The sequence below is a fragment of the Podarcis melisellensis genome (genome assembly GCF_964234715.1).
Source record: "Podarcis melisellensis genome assembly, chromosome: 6".
NCBI classification, from domain to species: Eukaryota; Metazoa; Chordata; class Lepidosauria; order Squamata; family Lacertidae; genus Podarcis; species Podarcis melisellensis.
Window position 1 is genome coordinate 31634594 of NC_138538.1, and position 23216 is coordinate 31657809.

Below are 23216 nucleotides of genomic sequence, written 5' to 3' on the forward strand. Positions count from 1 at the left end.
CATAGGTCAAACTATGAAACCCCAACTATTAAGATACATTTCAGAGGATGTGAGAACGTGCTACTGTGCTTCACTTCAGAGAAAATAAAAGGTAACACAGCTCAGCTTTCAAGAAATTTGGGATGGAGCTAGATAGCTCAGTTGGTTAGAGCATGTTGCTGATAATGCCAAGGTTGCAGGTTTAATTCCTGTGGGATAACTGCATATTCCTGTATTGCAGGGGGTTGAACTAGAAGTAGATGATACTGTACTCAGAATCCCTTCCAACTGTACAATTCTTTGACTCCATGATTCTATGAATTCACCTAAGTCATACCCAAGATAGACATACTGAACTCATAACCAACTTTATTCTAGAAAAATGCCTTAATTCTAGAAAAATGGTCTAGTACTCCCAGTGAAGTACGGTACCCTTCTTTGCCAACTGGCCGCAGCTGATGCTGGGTGAGCCGCGCTTCCAGCTGGGCTCAGTGTGGAGTGAGCACCCTCTGAGTGCCCAAAACTGGGCTGGCCACTGCTGGGAAACATGACCTTCCACCTCTGTGCCATCCATGATGACTTCAAGGAAGCCAGAGTCCTCTTGTTGCTGCCCGGCTGCCACGGACCTGGCCCATCTGCTGCCTGCTGATCTCTCTCACCTGGCTGAGTGGCATCGGCAGGCACAGTGGCAGCCTGGCAGCTTCCTGAAGCTACGCCACCACAGGACAAGGAAGAGGAGGAAGTGACGTGCCAAGGGGCCCGCTGCCATGGGCACAGGAGAAAAGGCACATCCTTTTCTCCTTTGGTGAGTACCACCAGGAAAAAAAGGACAGAACTTAAGTAAACTTATTTCAGTGGGTCTGCTCTTGAGTATGACCGGACACAAAACTTAATATTCAGTGTGCAAATGTGAAAAGTCACCCATACTCTTATCAGACCACTCTCTTTTTAGTTATCTGATTTCCACAAGCCGTGTCACCTGCAAAAAATCAAAGGGCATTTTTTGCTTCAGGCCTCCCCCTTGACCATTAAACCCATGCCATCTTGTTCTCCCATTAATGACAAAAAGAACTATACACAATCTGAAAAGATCAGGAGGAAAGTTCACAAATGCTGCCTGCAAATGCTACCGAGGAGAAGGCCACCTTAAAGGCAAAAGCCAATGCTGTTTCATATGTCTCTAGGCTTGGAGAATTAGCATTTCCAGACTTGCTGTCATCATGACATTCAGAGCAGGCTTAGTCACATTCTCTCGGATACCCAGCAGGTGGACCAATAAACAGAGAAGCTTCTCATTATATGTATGGCACACAATTGCATACTTACCTCACTCGTGAACAATGATAGCAGGTGTGCGGCTGGGCAGTGTGACAGAGCCCATCATTCAGGAAATTGTCATTGCAGTAAGACAGCACATTCTGGCCTGTTCTTAGCATTAGTGTGTTTGGGGGATGGTTGTTTATTATTATTCATTTTATTAAGAACATAATTCATACTGTAGTTCAGCTGAGAGGGTAACATCTTAAGCCAATTTATTTTCATTGAGTTCAATGGGATTATATTTATAAATCTTACTGGATTGTGAAAATGAGGGTATTCCTTGAGACAAAAATAATTACATTGACCAATGTTCATGTAACTGGCTCTCCCAATAACAGTTTAGCTTATTATTATTTAAAAAAAAATTATTGAGTTTTTTAGAATAATAGACCAAGGTGAGTTTATGCACTGTTGCACACAACATGTACCAATTACAAAAGACAAAATGTAACATAAAATGAAATGCCAGCAATTCATAATAATAGTTAAGTTTATTACATTTTTATATTACTTCAGGGTCCTGAATTATAAAAAAAATAAAATACACAGTAAATTCAATATAACAAAGCAAATGTCAAATACTAAAAGAGTTCATCCGAAGTAAAAGTAATCTAAAAGTACAAAATATCCATACCCCCACCCACACAGAATGCACACCAGTAGCAACCAAAAGTCCAACTAAGAGTGCTGTTCAAATGCCCAGGGGAATAAAAAGTATTTGCCTGGGGATGAGAGCATTCCGCAGTCAGGGACATTAATTTTTCGCCTGTGCCAACACCTGCCTCGAAATACAGGGACAGTTTAACTAGAAAGTATTCCCACGGAAGTAAGTTTATAAAACTGAGAAACCAGTTCCGTTATATAGTGATAAACATAACTGAGCAGTCATTAAAGACTTCATCATTTTATCTGTATGCCACTTTTCCATAGTTAAAAAGAACCATGCTCAAGGTGGCTTGCAACATGGAAAACTTACATAATTACAAACATAACGAAAGTAGTCATAATGAATGAAACGTCAAAAAGTACACAACCAAGTTGAACAACTTCCATATAAATCATAATATCTAAAATAAAGATACAAAATATCAGAAACAGCAAAAACCCCACCCAACAAAAAACCCTAAACAATCCCTCAGCTTGGATTTCCTCCCTTAGTTATAGCAGAGCATATTCTTTTGTAGATAGAAACCACTTTATTCAGCACATGCTGCTGTTAAAGTTTGTTTTATCCGATTGATTCCTTCACTGAAATTCAAATATAGCAGTTGTGAATTGCAATGTGAACATTTTATATTTGGTCTGTTATGCTGAGTAGGTAGATAGGAGCTATCACCTTAAATACCCAGAGATGGTGAAGAAAGATGCAGGTATTACATGTTCTACACCAGAGGTAAGCAGACAACAGGTTTCCAATATTTACTTTGCCTTTTTTTTTTTTTATTACATTCCCAAAGTCCAGCAACTGCAGCCAGGATCACAATCGTGGTTTGGGTAATGCCCATGGAATTAAAGAAGCAGGATGCCTCTGAGCATATGTTCAGTCCAGGAATTTGTGTTCAATACCAGAATAGAGCACACAGTAATTCCATACTTAAAACTACTCTGGCTTTTTTTCTCACACTTTCTTCATTAGAAAGGCCTAATTTAGAAAGAAAATGCCTTTTGCTGTGGCTTTTTAAAAAAACAATCGGTGTGTCCCCAAAATCCTTGATGATCTAGACAATCTAGACAAGTTGTCTAGAAATTAGCAAACCCTGATCTATCTTCTGCCTGCCCCTGTCCTGTCTGGTCTTTTCGTTGACCACTTCAGTTGCTTTGAGTGGGTTTGAAATTTCACATGTCTGTGTATTGAAAATTCAAAATGTGCCTACTGAAATAGAAAAATATGCTGAACTCTTATGAGCCACGCCTAAGAATTAGGGCCGATTCCTTTTCCTGTACATGCAAGTATATTCTGAGTAAGGTAATGCATAGAATCATGTTCTAGGGAAGAGCTGGATGTGCTACATTCAAATATGTTTTTCTTCTTAGGGAATGGGTAAGTGAAATGTCTCTTGGGATCCTGTTTCTACTATACATGCTTTGAAAATGGCACCTAAGTGTTTTCTTAGCATGGAAGTCATCTTTGGAGATTTCCATGTATTGGATGTTGATAGCAACCATCCATCCTTGCTTCTCTGTTGCAGAGGCTGCCTCACTCCTATGAACCGCACAATCCGAGACAGCAGCTGGGAACTGTAATAAGGGTCTGACGCATGGAAGTGCTGCCAAGCAACCAAATTCTGTTTTTTTGGATTCACATCCAGACATACAACCTGAGTAACAGGTCAAATTTGTATTCCTGTGCCCTGTGTCAGATGTACTATTAAGTTGATTGACGGACTGAAGGCATCACTTTCTGTTTATATAAAGAAGTAAATGCAAATCCTTGGCTTGTTTCTGATCTCTGTTTCAGGGTGTAGGTGAATGAAAACAATACTTGCTGACATCTGAGGACACTCAACAAGACACCCAGGTATCAGTACTAACATGTGAGAGGCAGTGTATTCAAAAATAGTCTTTTTATAAGGTAGAGAGAGAGACCGCAGCTCTGGTCACTTGCCGAACTCATTGGTGAAACGTAACTCTAATGGGTATTGAAAGAGCATATTCTTGCTCTGCTGAGACCTGACACTCCTTTTAAAGCATGTGGGAGAGGAAGGCTCTGCGGTTGTTAAAGTAGGGAATTGCTTTAGCAGTCCCCATCAGAGCAGGGCAGGCAAATCTGTGACCCTCCAGATGTTGTTCCCATCATTCCTGGCCATCAGTCATGCTGACTGGGACTGATGGGAGTTGAACAACTTCTGGAGGTCCGCATTAGGTAAAAGGTAAAGGGACCCCTGACCATTAGGTCCAGTGGCAGACAACTCTGGGGTTGCAGAGCTCATCTTGCTTTATTGGCCGAGGGAGCCGGCGTACAGCTTCCGGGTCATGTGGCCAGCATAACTAAGCCGCTTCTGGTGAAACCAGAGCAGCGCATGGAAATGCCATTTACCTTCCTGCCAGAGCAGTACCTATTTATCTACTTGCACTTTGACGTGTTTTTGAACTCCTAGGTTGGCAGGAGCAGGGACCGAGCATCGGCAGTTCACCCCGTCGCGGGGATTCGAACCACCGACCTTCTGATCAGCAAGCCCTAGGCTCTGTGGTTTAACCCACAGCGCCACCCGCATCCCTCCACTTCTGCATTACTCTTGTCTTTTTGCTGAAGAGGAAGGCTGGGACAGGTGTTGTGTGCATGTATGGAGTGTGGGTGAGAGAGACAGAATGGCTTGGGAACTGTTTCTGTGACCACAGTGCCTGAGGCCTTTGTGTGTTCACTTTAGGAGGAAGTTGCTCCATTCTGGGATTTCAGATATTTCCATTGTGCTTGTAGATTAACTAATCCTGAATTTCATCTTTCCATCTTTAGATATCTCCATGTTGTTAATGAGAAAGTGTCCCACTTTCAGTAGTGACAGTAGAAGTGAACAATGACAGCTTCAGCAAAGCATTTATTTGTAAGGGAAACAGCTGCCTTTGTATGGACCCATCATATCCATATATTGCGGGATAACCAGCCTCATATAACCAGTATGCTTGAGTTAATTAATGCATGAAGGGGTTAATGCTATAGAGTAAGCTGCCCTGCCAGGCTTAGCTAGGTCACATAAGGAGTACTTAACATGACAAAGGGAAAACTAAATAGGGGTGTGCATTCTTGAAATATGATGCCATCTGGGCTGCATTCTGAAAACATCCAAGCATGCTTCTGTGTGAATCACTAAGCCCTAAAACATTAAAATACTCTCAAACATGAAGCTGACATTGCTGGATCAGAATTGATAGTATGACTAAGGCTTGCATATATATAAAAAGGCACAGACCGATGTTCTTCCTATTTCTTGGCATGACATATAAGACAGAATTGATCTTATGCGTACAACCTTTAGTTCATGTAACGTGAAAAACAGAAGAAAAGTCAAGCACTAAAATGCATTTTAAAAGAAAAAACCTATTCACTTATACATGACCTTCAAAAAGCCAGCACAAAGAAATACATCTTGCAATGTTTCCAAAATACATAATTTCTTCAAGCGTGCATCCTCTCCATTTTGTCCTTCATTTAGGCAACTCTCGGTGTGTGCATATTGGAGTTATCTAGAAGAATCACTGGCTGACAGACCTAAAGGGAAGGGGAGCATTTCTAAATTGAGATCTCTATCCCTGTCATGTACGCAAACAATGCTGAAGCAAAAACAAAATCAGTGACTTTTTCTTGGCAGGGAATTTTCAAGATAACGGAATAGGCAGGGAATTTCAAGAAACCTCGAGAACCAACACTTAGTCTTGACACATTTGCTGAGGAGAATAGGAGAGGTACACTTAGATTTCAGAACAGGGCTAAGTTGTAGAGAAATCTTCTAAATGGAACTATTTATTTATTTATTTTGTATAACACAACTGTTCTCTGACAACTTCACAATTTAAAGAAAATAAAAACAGAATCAACAGTGCTAAAATAGAATCAAATATATAAAAGCAACATTAGGGCAAAATTAATTTTAAAAGCAGAATAAAACCACACAACAGCATAAAACCAAGGTGCGGAAGTTAGGAACCAACTAGGGAAAGATAAAATGGTCCCCTAAGAAACGCCCGAGAGAAGAGAGGATTCTTCACTTGCTGTAGGAGATTCTAGGCAAGGGTCTCCGAGGGGAGCATTTCATCACCATAGTACCACCACCAGGAAGGCCCTCTCTACTTCTTCTATATTATAAACCACTGGGATGATGTGGGGTTCACAAGACATGTCAACCAGATGTGAAGGATCACCCATGTTTCAAAAAACCAAGTTCTGTAATGATCTTTGCATTTTCCCTCCTGGTCTTGCAGATCCAGAACTCTTCTCTGTCCAGGTCTAATATATATCCACTGTGGCAGCTTTCTTTGCATTGAAAAGCAATGTGTTTTTCCCCTCCATTTGGGGAGATAGACCTTGAACGACCTTGAACAACTGACCCTCCAAGTGAAACCCAACCTACCACAGGTCACAGTGCTCTCATGCAAGAGCACTATATGCTCCCCATGTTTATTGGTGACGGTGATGGGTGCCATTGGAATTTCCACCTTGGGCTCCCAAAATCCTTGCACCAGCATTAGAGTGGAAACCTCCAGCTTAACCCCTAACAGATGGGCAGGAGATATTGAAGGATGCAGTTCCTTTTACTCATCGACAGCCCAGCTAAGGAGGAAGAAAGGTCGCTAGGGGGTGCAGATCTCACAGAGTCTATAAATGCTCTTGGACTCTGCCAAAGAGAATCTTGGCAGGAATGTGAGGGATGAGTTTCACTTCATGGCCTATAAAGCCCTTTGGGATCCTCTGGGGTGAGAACTGCTGGAATGCACAGGATTCAAGTTATCACTCAGCCTGTAAATCTTTGGGATCCCAAGGGAAATGGGGTGCTATATAGCTTGGGAGGTTAGTCCATAAACCCTTTTAAGTATCTGGCTGGGAGTGGAAGTGCCTTGCTGTGTGAGGTTTACTTTAAATTTTAACAGCTTGTGAGGCCCTGAAGGATCTTGCAAAAGGGCACTTGACTTCCCAGGCAGAGTGTGTCTCATGGGGAAATTTAAGGCTAAGCTTTCCAGTTAATATTTTCATGCTGGTCATTATTTGCCTACATATTAGCAGCTCATTTTGTTATTCCTCCTTGGTATAGGCAGTGAATCCCAGACCTGTCCCAGACTTTCCAGTTGCTGATATATGCGGAATACTTCACAGACTCATAAAACATGAAAGCACAAAACTGAGTTTATTGGAAACTGTCATTAGTATTTATTTTGTTATTATTGATTATAATAATTTATTAACTCGTTAGAAAGATGTATAAATGCTGAAATCACAAACAAAAATGAGTAACATAGTTCTAATAAAAAGAAGGAAACATTCAATATTGCTCACAAGTGAACTTGTTTTGAGAAAGCCTTTTATGTTATGTACCGAAGTTCTCACCCTGGGCCAGCAGGGGGATACTGTAGATAGTTATGCAAATGAAGGATTGAAAGTGACGTTCAGTGATTGGATAGTTTGTATGCAAATGAAGGATTGAAAGTGACATTCAGTGATTGGATAGTTTTAGAAAGTTGTTACAGTAACAAGGTACTGGAGCTCTATATAAGCAGGCTGACTGAGCCCTTCAGCTCAGTTCAATTCTGGCCTCAGAATAAAGAAGAGCTGTTTGAAGAATCACTGTGTCGTCTGATATGTTCGCCCACAACTTAACATTTTAACAACTAAAGGTTTTAGCATTTCACCAAACGTATACAACGCTGTCATCTAAAAACATATAAAGCAGTTATAACCGGACGTCAAGTAACCATTGTGGAAGGATGTATTCTCAATTGCCTGCATAGGCCTGGTGGAATAAAAAAGTTTCCAGCAGCTATTTAAAAGTTGGCACAGAGCGTGTCCGCTGAATCTCTCATTGACAAAGCACTCCACAGGACTGAGCTGATGGTTCTAGTTGTCAATTGAGCCTCACCAACTCGTAGAATAACCGACACTCCTGTAGATGACCTTAATGATCGAGCGGGGATATAAGGGTTCTTAGCATCCTATGTTTGGAGATCAGGGCTGGCCCACCCATTAGGCAAGCTGAGGCAGCTACCTCAGGTGGCAGGATCCACAGGGCTGCAAATCCAGCCTCCACAGAATGCATCATGCCCCACCATTGTGTTCCTACGGTGGCCGACCAGATTCTTAGGGGAAGCTACAAGCAATAGTACTCAAAAGCTTCTGATACTGGAGATGGCATATAGCCAGTCTGAATAGCCACAGATAGTCTTGTCCTCCCTGAACTTGTCTAATACTGGTTTAAAGCCATATAAATTGGTGGCTATTACCCTTATGACTTGGTAGTTTTAATAATCATCATCTCTGGTGTTACCGCTACCCCATCCTCATCTGCTCTGTGGGTAGGGAGCTCAAGGAACTTGCAATGTACACATGTGTCTTATCCCCGCACTGAAGGGTCTCTCACAGTATCCTCTCCAGTAGGGCTAATTTTGTCTGACGTGTGAGTTTGTAGGATGCTGTGTGGTTTTTGAACCTACCAGTGAAATGCACAAATCCGTCAAGGTCTGCAAAGTGAGAGCACGAAAGGAGAGAGTACACCCCCACCAAGATACCCGATACTGCAAACTCCAGAGTAAACTTAGCATGGCCTTTTGGAAAGTACTCCATGTGGCGAGGCACATAGTAAATTACTGCTTCAAATGCCAACAAATACTTAGGGATTATCAGAACTTATTAAACAAGACTTCCAAACTGATTGGGCAAGAAAGCTTCCAGCCTTAATTATCTCCTGGCAAACCTACGCAATGGCCGACACAGCCCCCTTATACTCCACTGGGAACAGAAATGATTTATTGTAATCATTCTTCCAACGTGGAAATAGCTACATGTGAATGAGAATTTCACAAAGCCATTGAGAATGCTGCAAGGTATTGAGGGCTACTAGGATTTGTCGCCACTGGGACAGACACAGCAGTCATTCATAACAAGCTCTCCAACAATGCCTAATGAGAAAGTACAGCTTCTGTTTTAGTTGCTTCTGTGTAATTGTGTATGCAGGGACGCGGGTGGCGCTGTGGGTAAAACCTCAGCGCCTAGGACTTGCCGATCGCATGGTCGGCGGTTCGAATCCCCACAGCGGGGTGAGCTCCCGTCGTTCGGTCCCAGCTCCTGCCCACCTAGCAGTTCGAAAGCACAATTAAGTGCAAGTAGATAAATAGGTACCGCTTTCTAGCGGGAAGGTAAACGGCGTTCCGTGTGCTGCTCTGGTGCCGGTTCGCCGGAGCAGCTTCATCACGTTGGCCATGTGACCCGGAAGTGTCTGCGGACAGCGCCGGCTCCCGGCCTCTAGAGTGAGATGAGCGCACAGCCCTAGAGTCTGTCAAGACTGGCCCGTACGGGCAGGGGTACCTTTACCTTTACTAACTGTGTATGTGTGTCAAGCTTACCTGTCAACTGAAGGCATTCTAAGGCCACCGTAGCCATGAAGTTAATTGTGCAGGTGCAGTTAACATGCACATTTCTTGTTTCGTAATTTGCAGCTTAGGGGAAGCCTAAACAGTCTCAGGACAGAGGTGGTGTGTAAATAGAGGCTTTGCTGAAGTGGTTTTTGTTGGGATCATATCAGGGAGAGAGGCTGCATACACACCTATCCATTTGCGGCATTAAAATTTAGTTTTTCTCAATATGGAATAGTTTGTTCTCATCCCTCGCATGCTGATTTCAATCTGTATTGATTCTGGATCCTGCTATCCAAAAGGATGTATACGGCTACTTGATATGTATTTCAGAATCCTTCCCGATTAGGATATCCATGTCTTTTCCTCCTGCAAATGCCCCAGGTGAGTGAAGAAGGAAGTGGCGGTTGTGATCTTGGTGCATGTGAACTTCTTTTTTGTAAACTGCTTTTGAGGTTTATTTCTACAATCTAGCGGTATGTAAATTTTATGAAATTAAATAAATAAACATGTCCCTTCACATGTGGAGTAATGCTGAATTGATTTGCAATCAGCTCTTATTTTCAGAATGGAACCAGCTTCTCAAGAAGTGTTTTTCAGGGGCAGAAAATATGCAATAGATCAGGACTGCACTACATAGGAAAAAAACAAGTACTCAGTCTCTAATATTTTGGAATAAAATGTCACACGTAAAAAAATCAGACAAACTCCTCATTCTCCGTGAACCTGAGGCTTATCAGGTTTCCTTTTGCCTGCAATTTACCTAACAAAAAACAAGGAAGCAATTAGTATCATGCCTAGTTTGGCCGGGAGAAACTGAATAGCTACTAGTATATTTCGGCTGGATAAATCTGCATTTTGGGGAGGGGTGAAATACTGTGTAATAATAATACAAGCAAACAACTGTTATGACATCTCAAGAGGGAAATGGTCTAATAATAATTGTCTACTAACCCCTTGTTTCCATTACATAAGCACACAGTTTCCCTTTGGAAAATATCAGTGTGATGTTGCCGTTGCTACAGAAATCTTCTTTTGAATTGTATTCCATGTGGGGTAGAGAAATGCTACTCATGGTGGCTTTAGGTAGAAGAAGAGTTTGGATTTGATATCCCGCTTTATCACTACCCGAAGGAGTCTCAAAGCGGCTAACATTCTCCTTTCCCTTCCTGCCCCACAACAAACACTCTGTGAGGTGAGTGGGGCTGAGAGACTTCAGAGAAGTGTGACTAGCCCAAGGTCACCCAGCAGTTGCATGTGGAGGAGCAGAGACGCGAACCCGGTTCACCAGATTATGAGACTACTGCTCTTAACCACACCACACTGGCTCTCTGGTAGGAGGATGAAGGGCAGCTAACAGATTCCTCATCAAGGTGAGACAGGGACTGGGGAATTAAACTCTTACCTTTTGCATGCTACATTTCAACTACACAAAAGCTTGAGGGTTCAATACACAAACACACACCTCCATTCTCTATCCAGGCACATAAGAGGCATCATCAGACTTTAAGGGCATTTATAGCCAAGCAAAAGCACTCAAGGATGTAGAGCAGGAGCAGTTAGAGTGGGGCCTGGGGAGAGGGAGAATTGTCTCTAGGAAGAGTCTTAAGGGCATTCAACCCTCAGACTTGAGGTTCCTCACCTGTGTTGTACAACCTCTGGCAAGAGGGCCTCCACAACCTGCTCCATCAGCACTGCTTTCCTTACATCATCAATTAATCAAAGTACACAGGCACCATCTCAGGTATGAAGCTCTTCCAAAGGCAGTGTTTTGCTTCAGGATGGTCTGACAGCAAGGAATCCCTTTGTGCTGTTCCTGCCAGGAGGGCCGAGGGTGCCTGTTGAGGTATATGGATACTGGCTGATATGAAGTTTCTTTGTTGTTATCCCGACACCTAGTGGTAGGGAAAAAAATCTGCAACGAATCAATTCACAAAGTTAACTTTCAGATCATGCCTGCTTACTGGATGTTCAGCCTTATTTGTTTGCACAAAGGCTGCAGGGAGACAGGTTAGATGACATTGAGGTTAGCTGAATTAAGCATTCGTTCTGGTTTCTTTGTGGGAAGTTTATAGAATGTCATGATACCCCATACTTTCTAGTGCATTTCCGTATCTTTTGCAGGGAGTGGGGAGGATGCTGGTTTGTTGAGCACCAAACCTACTTTAATCAGTTCTGGCTGGGGGGGTAAAAGCCCTGACTAAGAATAAATAGGTGCTGGCGTTTGAGCACCTCTTGACTTTGCGAGGCTAAATCCAAGAGTATAAACCTTCCTATGAAAAGTAACAGAAATAATTGACCAGCAACAAGCAAGTGGCAGATGAGCCACTACTAAATGCAAAATAATGTTGAACTGCTAATGTAACCGGAGTTATAATCACACAATTTACTTAGGAGTTGCTGTGAATATCTCCAGGAATACTGACGCGACATATTGGAGCCAATAAAAAAAGCTAGGGATTATTAGGAAAAGTACAGAGACTGCTGTAGAGTGTATAATTAACAGTGCACAATGAGACATTAATTTATTTTGGCATTTATACTCCACTCCAGAGAGTTCAAGGTGGCATACAGAGTTTTCCCTCTCCCCATTTTATCTTGATAAAAGATTCCTGCACTGCAGAGTGTTGGGCTCGATAACCCTTCCAACTCTATGATTCTGGGATTAACCTTGTGAGGTAGGTTAGGCTGAAAGATAGTGACTGGCCCAAGGTCATCCAGTAAGCTTTATAATTGAGGAGGAATTGGTAGAGTCTTCTCCCAGGTCCTGCGGCAGCATTGTAACCATTACATTACAGTGGTACCTTGGGTTACATATGCTTCAGGTTACAGACTCCGCTAACCCAGAAATAGTGCTTCAGGTTAAGAACTTTGCTTCAGGATGAGAACAGAAATTGTGTGGCGGCGACGCAGCAGCAGCAGGAGGCCCATTAGCTAAAGTGGTGCTTCAGGTTAAGAACAGTTTCAGGTTAAGAACGGACCTCCGGAACGAATTAAGTTCTTAACTCGAGGTATCACTGCACACTGGCTCTCAAATACAGTATACCAGTACCCAGTATAATACAATAAAATGTATAGTGCAGAATGTATAGGAACAAGCCAGGCAAAGCTAAGCACTTCTGCTGATTCACTGGGAGACAGAGTGAAGCACATCAACCATTGTTTCACTTTGGCTTTACTGTCTACAGTTTTAGCATTTAATAATAAGCACCTTAAATACTTATTGCGAGGTTAGTATAAGTGCATAGCTGGGTCCGTTCTTTAGCAGGGACCACTTTCCCTACTTTCTCTTTGGGCATTGTAGTATAACTATGACTGAGTATAATCACTTTACATCACATACAACATTCCTTAATGTTCCATAGAGCGGGTGCCAGGGTGAGACCATGCATGCACTTTATGGGTGTGAACTTAATGGATGTCAGTTGCTAAATTATAGTTTCAAGGACTTTTGAGTGACCCCAAAGCATTCCCAACCTGCCACCTGTTATCTATTTACATAGTCTGAGAGCAAGTCATTTCGTCAGGGAGAGTACATTGTTGACAGAAAATAATTACCCAGCTTCTGCTGATGGACTCTAGAGAAAATGTCTCCCTTCTGATTGTTTCTCCTGAGAATCAATGGGGAAAGTGACCTTGCTGTATGTTCCGTTGCTTCTTTGGCTACCAGCCCAGTCAGCAGAAGAAGCGTCCTTTGAGGGGACCATTCTTCCTTTCACACTGTGGGTGGCTGTTATTGTCTCCCCAGAAAGGGAATTCAGGCCAATTCTTCAAACAGAAAACTTCAGCTGTACTGCCCATACAAAGGGGGTCCTTTTCCTAGGGTAGCAGAGCATAAGAAAGGTTAACTCTGTTCATGAGACCAGTCCTATCATTAGGCTAAGTGAGTCAGTTGAATCAGGCAGCAGATTCTGGGGAGCAGCTAGCGGTAGTGAGGTAGTGGAGAACAGAACTGTGTATTGGTTGCCTGGGATGGTGCACTGAACTAGCTTGCTGCCCTCAGGTGTGGTGGAAGATGCTCACCTATCACCTGTCACCAGGGCTGAAGTAAGATTCAACTACCAGTTTGGTTGGCTTAGGTACATGCAATGGAGAGGGGCTGCCATCTTTTCTCTCAATTCGGGCAGCAAAATTACTCTGATTGGTGTCCTTGGACCAAACGGAGTTAATTCAGATGCCTTCAACCAATGACATTGCAGCCACCACAGTTCTGTTTTGAGAGAGGAGCTTGGCCAGCACATTAAGGTAAAAAGGTAAAGGATCCCTGGATGGTTAAGTCCAGTCAAAGGCCACTATGGGGTTGTGGCGCTCATCTCACTTTCAGGCTGAGGGAGCCGGCGTTTGTCCACAGACAGCTTCTGGGTCATGTGGCCAGCATGACTAAACCGCTTCTGGCACACGGAAAGGCCGTTTACCTTTCTGCTGCAGCGGTACCTATTTATCTACTTGCACTGGCGTGCTTTCAAACTGCTAGGTTGGCAGGAGCTGGGACAGAGCAATGGGAGCTCACCCCATTGCGCGGATATGAAGATTGTTTGGTTGATTTGCTGTGCTGAGAGAAACAGATTTCCTTCCTTGCTGCAGAAATAAACGCACATTTTCTCTCATATGCTAGCAAATAGCCTTTTTCTTTCTCCACACCACCCCTTAACCTATTCTTTCCCTTTTTCAGCCCACAGCCTTGCTCTCTTTCCCATATACCCCTATGTGCACATTTGTGTCAAGTCTTCTCTCCCTATTTTAACTTCTGCCTGCCCTGCCCTCTGCCCCACAAGCCTCAGTGGACAGTCACCCTTGAACATTACTAATGCAAAGTCCACACTGGCTGGAACAAACCATAAGAGCATTTATCCACATGGCATATTCAGTCTGTCTAAACCCAGCATTGTAAAGTTTCTTCATTCATTCAGATATATGTTACATATGTGGCTCCAAGAATGGAAGATCTCATCCAAGAAGCAAGTAATTACAACCAGATTAAAGAGAGTTCATTATAAAACCACAGCACCAAAACAGACAGAATACGTGGATTAAATAATATTAGACACAGCCCTTCTTTAATGCACCAGAATGCAACAAAACATATTACTCTCATTATCAGTGCGTAATTGGGCATATGACATAAGGCCTTGGCTGGACAAACAGATTTGCAGACTAATCCTATCCCAAATACATGTTTAAAAGACTATCTTCTTGTAAGAGACTGAAATCCTTTGGGAGTTTGCTGCTTTATTCTCCCTTAATTTACCAGTTTAACTCCTGAAAGCAGCGCTTTCATCTTTGTAAAATTAAGGGAGACACAATAAATTCTAGTTACAGATAGGTAGCCGTGTTGGTCTGCCATAGTCAAAACAAAAAAAATTCCTTCCAGTAGCACCTTAAAGACCAACTAAGTTAGTTCTTGGTATGAGCTTTCGTGTGCATGCACACTTCTTCAGATACACTTCTTCCGAAGATACGCTTCTTCCGAAACAGCCTGCGCCGGAGGTCGTCCAGGAGAGGTGTATCTGAAGAAGTGTGCATGCACACGAAAGCTCATACCAAGAACTAACTTAGTTGGTCTTTAAGGTGCTACTGGAAGGAATGTTTTTTGTTTTGACAATAAATTCTGTCTATGAAACCCACATAAAATTGTGCATTTCAAGGGTTACGTTTTCCCAGTGTGTGCACATTGCACTTGCAGTTGGGAACTGAGAAACTTACTATTGTGTGTTTTTTCAATAAGATTGATCTTTTCTTATCTTTTGTAGCTGTATTTTTACTGTGTTATGTGTTTGTGTAATATTAAGTATTTGTTTTCTGCTCCACAGACTGTATTTATTTCATTCTTGTATTATTATTAGTTTTTTAAGTTTTGCAAAACCATCTTGCTCATAGTTTCTTCGCAAGCCTGCGAGTTATTAAGAAACTCTGAACACCGTTGGAAAAGCGGTTTAGAAATAATGCCAAGACGAGATAAGCGCCCCGTCTCCGGGTAGCAGAAGCCACCCACGTGCGCGCGCGTAGACGTCGCGTGGGTTTGGACTGCGCCCTTTGCCTACAGGAAGGCCCTGGCCGTCCAACTAACCAATCCGGGCAGGATCCACCCCACCTCTGCTCAGGTGCTCTCCCTGCGGCCTCCAGGGGATGCTGCTCCCTTGGCTGCTCCGCTCTCGTCCGCTGGGGAGCGACGGGGCGCCGCCTCCCTCTCCGCGCAGCACCGGCTCCTTGCGCGCCTCTCAGGTGTGCGGCGGCTCCGCAGCGGCGGCGCCGAAAGCGAAAGCGCGCCAGGCGGCAGAGGAGGAGGAGGAGGAGGCGCTGGGCAGAAACTGAGCGCCCGCCGAAGAAGCAGAGGGCGGACCGGCCGCCCGGGGAGTGCGCGCGGCTGCGCGGCATGGCGGGGGAAAGCTTCGTGCGCTTCTTCCGAAACAGCCTGCGCCGGAGGTCGTCCAGGAGAGGTGAGCAGAGCCGCGGCGGCGCCCCTGCCCCAGCTTCCCCACCCGGCGACCCCTGTCCGGCTGCCCGTCAGCCTGGCGCCAGTTCCGGGTCCCCTCGGCGCCTACCTCCCGCGCGCGTCTTTCGGAGGCAACAGGTCTCCCCGGGAGCAGAAAGCAAAGCGCGCCCCCCCAGGTATCTGCGCGCGCCCCCGCGTGTGAAATGCGGGGTGGGGGTCCATTGCCGCTGCCAGCGTGCACTTCGCCGCCAAAGCTTCCAGGAACAGGCCGAGCGAGGCCCGCCCCGGGGGGCAGCCCAGCCAGCGCTGTTCCCGGACGCCTGGAGAATCCCGGGCTGGCTCTCCAGGAGACGGAAAGTCCCCACGCGTGCTTGGCTCGGGGGAGGGAGAGAGAAAGCGCCGTTTAAGCATACGCTGTGTGGGGAAATGGGTGTAACTACCATGGACATTTCGGGAATGACCCCGGGAAAGAGTGGGAATCCCAAGGAAGGGCGATCCCTCGCTGGAGTGCTTTTTAAAAAAAAGACAACACGGAAACGCACAGCTCCCTTAACGACGCATTTGCAGTGTGTTTTCTTTAAAGTCGCTGCTGCTTTCAAGTGCGCGTAGGATTGCAGCCTCAGGCTCGTTTTCACCGTCAAGGGGTGTAGACAAAATTACGTAAAATGGGCTAGTTGCTTCTTATTCCCCTGATGCTAATAATGGGATATTAAAATAGGAGGCGGGTGGTTTTTTTTAAGAGCACTACCATGCATGCTTGTGAGGACAGGAATCTAATTATATTTATAATTGGGAATACCAGAGCAGATGGCTTTTGTTGTTCTGGGTTAATTAAAGCAGAGAACAAAAGCACAGCTTGCCAAGTTATCATTGCAAATGATTTTTAAAGGTAGCCTTTTTAGAATATATACTTCTGGAGGAAGTATTAACTAATGCAGATTAGTGGTTGTAATACAGAATACGGATAGAGGATCTCTAAACTGTGTGGTAAGGAGGGATGAATGGATCTGTTAATTTTGGTTTCCCAATCTTAAATTCTCCACCAATTAGCATTTTTTTTAAAAAAAAGCCAACCAAACAAAAAAAAATTGCCAGCATTTTAATGTAAATTTCTCTTAATACACACATTTTTGCAAAGTGCTTTCCTCTAATATAATGCTTTTGGGGTTTGCTATTTTCACGAATACATGCATTTTTATGCACACTTTACCCTAGACTGATGAGATAAACATTTGAGTACAGAATAAAGAAGAAAGTCAAAAACCACAAGGCCACAACTTTTGCTAAAGTTTATTGTGTGGCTGCAAGTTGGCAACTGTCGCTGATTTTTCCAGTTGTTGCATCCATTTTACAATTACACTGTCAGTACTCCAGTTTCATACTTGTAGTGGTTCTCAGAGGCCTGTTATTGACAATTACTTGGTTGGCAAACGTTTTTGTGTGACAAGAGAAACAGAAACATACCTTCCCCGCCACCACACGAAAGATGTTTCATATGAAAATGTGCTTCATGAGAACCTCAAATCACACAGACTTCCAGTAAGGGAAGAAGGGGGGGGATTGCATCTTGCCCTCCTATGTTCAGTGCAGCTGCCACGTTTATGCAAAGAGGACAGAACATAAGAGTCCTGCTGGATCTGGCCAGTGGCTCATCTGAGAGCCACTGTTAAGAGCGATAGACTTGTAATCTGGTGAACCAGGTTCGCTTCCCTGCTCCTCCACATGCAGCTGCTGGGTGACCCTGGGCCAGTCACACTTCTTTGAAGTCTCTCAGCCCCACTCACCTCACAGAGTGTTTGTTGTGGGGGAGGAAGGGAAAGGAGAATGTTAGCCACTTTGAGACTCTTTCAGGTATGGATAAAGTGGGATATCAAATCCAAACTCTTCTTCTTCTAGCCCAGCATCCTGTTCTCACAGTGGCCAGCCAGATGCCTGTGGAAAGTCTGCAAAAGCATTCTCCCCACCCGCACCTGGCATTACCACCTCCAACCATGGAAGCAGTGCATAGCCACCATGGCTCATAGCTATTGGTAGCCTTACCCTCCATGAATTTGCTTAAGCCTCTTTTAAAGCCAGTCACGTTAGTGGCCATTACTTCCTCCTGCAGGAGCAAGTGCCATAGTTTAAAAACAGGCAAGTCCCAATTTACGTTCCAAGGCACCACACGTTTAAGTGTAATCACATACATTGGAAACACTATTGAAAAAAGCCTGAAAACCTTCAGCTGTACCGATAGTCTTGGATTCCGAGCCCCCTTCAGGTCAGCCAGCACATAGCCAACGGCCTGGGATGATGGGTGCTGTAATAAAACAATACCCGGAACAACACAGAGTCCCCATGACTTGTTTGGGGTTTATATTGACATATTTAGCTGGAGAATAATATCTTCTGGATTGGAGCCAACTGAGTTCTACTTTTACTATTAAAAGTAATGGAAATAAGTGAAATTCAGTGGATCTACTCAGAGTAGACAAGCACCGGCTACAACCCTCTGTCTCCTTGAAGGAAAAAGATGATCACAGCCACATAAAAGATCACAGCTACAAACATTTTGCATCTCTTTAAAGAGGAATAAAATGTCAGTCTTCCAAATTCAGCCACATGGTATGTGCAGAGCTCCATAAAAGCCTTCATGCATGTTTGCAAGCACTTGCAATCATACAGGTACACTCACTGAGAAGTCCATATTGACGGACAACTTGTCACCATGTCATGTATGAAACTATCTCATGCTTGCCCAGACACACCAACCTAGGGTGCCACTCAATTTTATGTTCTCTTGTGGTCACGAAGACTCCTTCCCAATCTGCCCCAAGATTTCAAATGCTGTGTGTTAGGCTTATTTCTATAGGGATAAGGTACCGACTTGTCTAAATATCAGCTTAGAAACTAGCTTGGTAAACTCTCCCTGGCAGTTATGCTGGAAGAACAGTAACTATATTCAGCAGCTGTTCCTTCTGTATAGCCACATACATCCCATGCTCTATAATAGGCACTCATCACCTCATTATCTGCAGAGTCACCTGCCTAAGGCAAACACGGAAAGGGTTCTCCCTACATACCTTCTGCTTAGAGATCTTCACCTTTGCTCCCCAGACTGCCGAATGCACCAATTGGAGCAAGCTGCTTTGCATTTTATGCCATCATAAATGGAGACTAATCCCTAATCCAGCCCTAACCAGATGGGCACTATGAAAATTGGGTGTGTTTTTACCTGCAGATTGGTTCCGTTTATTTTGGCCTCGTGGTGCAGATCCTTTCCATTCCAGGAAAGAGAACCATTCCATTATTAGGAAACTGTGTATAAATAAAGCATTTCTGAGGTTGTTTTGCAAAGGTGTGGTGAGCCCCAGTTGGTGGCTGCTAAATCCACGTAACACTCAAGTGAAGTGTTTTAGCACAGTGCGTAACTTGGCTCTAAACCAGCCGGGATGTTGATGGGGCTGGTGTAGCAAGAAGCACCAGAAGCCCTCTGTTTGTATCAACCCCCCCCCTAAAAAAAAACAACTTGCTGTGGAAAAGCCCAGTGAATCTATATTGGAAAGCAGCCAAACTTTTCCCACATTTTTGGTGGTTCAGGAACTGCAGAGACCAGAAAGCCTTGCAAGCTTACCATGGGAGGGTGGAGAGAGAACATTTCCTTTGTTGCAGTCTACTTCTCACAGTTACCTTATTACTGAAGCTAATGTTGGGGAGATGGCACGGTGGTGAAGCAGGATGATTGAGTTGCACCTAGTGGCGCTGTTAGCGTAGGCACCCAGGGCACCTCAGCAGAACAGGAAGGAGGGCCTCAAAATGCGGCACGGTAGGCTTATTACAAATGGAAGCAAGCAAAGCAATACACATTACCACCATAAAATGGTTAAGTCTAGAATTGTGTCAGTGATGACTCCCTACATAGACGCAAAATAATTTGGATTTTTAAATTTTTATTTTGACCAGAGAAGGTCCCCCAAAGGGGAATGTGTGTGACATTTATGCGCAATAATTGCACAGTAAAGGTACAGTTCAGGCAGATCTCAAGAAGCAGGAATAAAACTTTTAAGGGTGTAATATACATCAAGGGAGGGGGGGCACCACAGAAATTTGTCATTGATGAATTTACCCTGGACTAAATGGCGCAGCTGAACCAGGTTGCACAAAATGGCTCTCACAATAAATGAAATAGATTTAAACAATAAAAACAATAATGAAATAGTAATAATAGAGATTAATGATATACATTAATCCTGGGACTACAACAGAATCAGAATCTGGTAACTGAGGGCACCAACATCTTTTAAGTGCTTAAGGCCTCTGAAGGTCTTAATCCAGCCTGTCTTTGAGCCAGTTACTTGTTCTCATAGGAGAACAATCCTGTCTCCGCAGTCTAATACTAGCATTTAGTGGTCTCAGCGGGTGATTGCAACAAGCACAATTCCCCAGTGTGGAACAAAGCCCTGATTTGTTTTCCTCCTGTGCAAACAGCCGCCTATAAGTTTCTTGAACTTGCTGCTGTTTAGGCAGGTGGGGGAAAACCTGCTGTAGCAGCAGCCAAAATCAGATTCTGAAGTTAACCAAAACCGATCCCTAGCTGCAGAATTGCTGCCAAACCTGTTGTAACAAATGACGCAGGCTTTCTGTTTGCCCCGTTTCCTTTCTGGGTGCATTCAAGTGAATTTACTTCCTGGGTGGCGTTAATTCTTTATTCCTCCACCCAATCTTTCTGATGCAATTGTGATTTTTCTCTTTTTGGGGCTTGGACTCAAGCCATCTAAACTTTCCTGCTGCAATCAATCAGTCAAAGAAAGAAAGAAAGAAAGAAAGAAAGAAAGAAAGAAAGAAAGAAAGAAAGAAAGACTCACTCCTCTGTGCAGCAACCAAACACCTGTGCAGAGAAAGCTGTAAAACCTCAAGATCCGGTAGCATTGAAAACAATTGCGCAAGTCACCTGACAAGTGCTTTGTGGCAACCCCGGGATGTTCCACGTCCTGTAACCGTTTCTGAGGAAAGAAGCAGGTCCTGTTGTAAGACTGAATTTGAGATTTCTTTGGTTCAAGCTACAGCTTGCATGAATTTACCAAGGGATGGGAAGTTATGGGCTCTTCTCCAAAGTACGGAAAGAGTCTTCTAGTGTGGGCTCCCCCCCCCCATTTCAGAAAACATAAGGTTATTTACAAGGCAGGTAAGTGTGCATTTGATGGGTCAATGATCATTGCTTAATAAGCTAGCTAAGGGAAGGATCCAGACATAGCAAAGCTTGTGGGGGATTTACAGCTTGAGCATAAAGTCTAATGAAGTACCTTGGGGCTTAATCAGTAACTAGTCTTAGAACTGTAGCCTTACTCTCATATTTATGCTGGATCATGCCCCATTCTGTTTGTTCAAAGGTTAGCATTTTTGTGGCTGTTTGCATAATCTTATTCCGCTGAATTTGGCTCCTGATACTAGTAGCATTCTGAGATGTGTTGATCATACTTTTTGCCCCATAGGCATTTCTGGCATGGTGAACATTCCCCCCCCCCCATTATTCCACCTTTCTTCCAAGAAGCTCAGTGCTTCTCCCCCTCCTCATTTTACCCTGACTCGGCCATGCAACTCACTGGGTGACCTTGGGCTAGTCACTGTATTTTAACCTATTTTACTTCACAGGGCTTGTTGTGAAGGAAGATGCATACACAAATACAGTTGTATATGCATAGAGCCCCTTTTCTCATTGGTGCCAAAGATGTGGATCATGGGGGGTGTTGACCAGTGGCATTGTGGGTATAGTCAGTAGCCTCAGAGGGGTCTGGTCCATTAGGGCGAGTGGAGCCAAGTAGCTCCTGCCTTTTTGCAGAGCTGGCCCGAGACATTTTGGCACCTGAGGCGAACCACAAAATGGCACACGCAGACACACAAAAAAGGGGTGTGTGAAGATCTACAACCAGAACAAGGGGAAAACAAAATTATACATTAGGAGCAAGGATGGGAGGAGACCAGCAGCTCCCCTATTTGCCATGAGGCTGCTGAGAAGAAGAAGAGGAGTAGTAGTTTGGATTTGATATCCCGCTTTATCACTACCCGAAGGAGTCTCAAAGCAGCTAACTTTCTCCTTTCCCTTCCTGCCCCACAACAAAAACTCTGTGAGGTGAGTGGGGCTGAGAAACTTCAGAAAAGTGTGACTAGCCCAAGGTCACCAAGCAGCTGCATGTGGAGGAGTGGGAAAGCGAACCCGGTTCACCAGATTACGAGTCCACTGCTCTTAACCACTACACCACACTGGTGAGGAGGTGGCAGTTCCCACTTCCAAGAATTGCACTGCTGCTGTGGCAGCAGCAGTGGATGATACATTCCTTGGAGGCCGGATCTGCTGCCCCTGTGCATCCTGCTGCCCAAGGTGGTTGCCTCACCTTCCTTCATGGGTGAGCTGGCCCTACTTCTTACACCAGTCAGGAGGTAGCTCTGCCTGTCTTTGGCTGTGGTTCCAGCTACTGCTGGTCTCCCCAGCTTCCTCCCCACCAGTTCCAATGAGCACTAGCCACCACTGATAGCCAAGGCCCAGCTTCCACCAATGAACACCCTGGAAGATACATTCTAAAGCAGTTGAACACAGATTCACTGTCTCCTGAGGCATTTGTTTTCCTTTCCAGACCACTTTCCTTGTGCACAGGCCATCATCTGTTTGGTTTTTTCAGAAATGGTTATGTATCCCTCAAATCCTTTTGTAAGGCCTAATTTTTGTTTTTGTGTCACTGTCATCTTGTGCAGCGGATGAATCCCGGGATGCACACCCTACTGAAAGCAAACCTGATATTGGCGAGAGGCCGGGAGAAAGAAGCAGCTTCCCCAGCTCTGCAGGACACTTGTTCTTTGAATATTTGGTTGTGGTCTCGCTCAAAAAGAATGCTAAAGGAGATTATGAGCCCAAGATTACCTATCAGTTTCCAAAGGTGAGATACCCAGCATGATTCTTTTGCCAGATGACAAAACTGGAGTGCATTAGTGAGGAACGCTCCTCAGATACTAGACCTTGGAGGTTTGAATGCTGGAAGCAAAGCAGTGCCATGATGGCAGGTTCTGCTTCAGCCTTCCCTAACCTGGTGCTCTCTGTATGTTTTGGATTACAGCTCCCATCAGTCTCAGTGACCAGGGCCAAAGGTCAAGTATGAAGGGAGCTATAAATCTTAACAAACATCTGCAGGGCACCAGTTTGGAGAAGGCTGCTGTACTCCAACCTCTGTGTTGTTTTGAGATGAGCCTATGTCCATGCAAGTGTATGTGTGTATCATTTCAGAAGCTGAAATGAAAACACACAAGTTGGAGTGCAGGATGATTTTTTAAAAAAACAGAACAGAGATTTCTTCAAAACAGAGGGAAACTGGAATGTTGGGCCACTTTTGCTGTTGCAATTCATGATGGCAGGCCCAAGCATTCCCTGAAAATGAAGGCAGGGGAGGGGGTGCTGGGG

At 44.2% G+C, this 23216-nt stretch overlaps 1 protein-coding gene and 1 long non-coding RNA gene across 4 annotated transcripts in view; one reads left to right on the forward strand and one right to left on the reverse strand.

Annotated features, from left to right (window-relative positions):
• Nucleotides 1–4428: 4428 nt before the first annotated feature.
• LOC309371635 lies at nucleotides 4429–13877 on the reverse strand. Of its 2 annotated transcripts, none has more exons than XR_014169231.1 (3): nucleotides 12566–13877; nucleotides 10997–11269; nucleotides 4429–5506 (listed from the first exon to the last, which is right to left on the reverse strand). It is a non-coding gene; the product is annotated as an uncharacterized lncRNA (long non-coding RNA). The 2 variants fall into 2 exon arrangements; XR_014169232.1 differs by lacking the exon at nucleotides 4429–5506 and adding an exon at nucleotides 9326–10106.
• Nucleotides 13878–15531: 1654 nt separating this feature from the next.
• The window catches only part of DENND2D (DENN domain containing 2D), a 34858-nt gene continuing 27173 nt past the window's right edge, over nucleotides 15532–23216 (forward strand). The window contains exons 1-2 of one of the 2 annotated variants that reach the window (XM_081914431.1): nucleotides 15532–15791; nucleotides 22517–22698. In XM_081914431.1, coding sequence (XP_081770557.1) covers nucleotides 15728–15791; nucleotides 22517–22698 — 246 coding nt within the window. In that variant the 5' untranslated portion in view covers nucleotides 15532–15727. The remainder of the gene's footprint in view (nucleotides 15792–22516; nucleotides 22699–23216) is intronic. The other variant, XM_081914430.1, reaches the window with a different exon arrangement.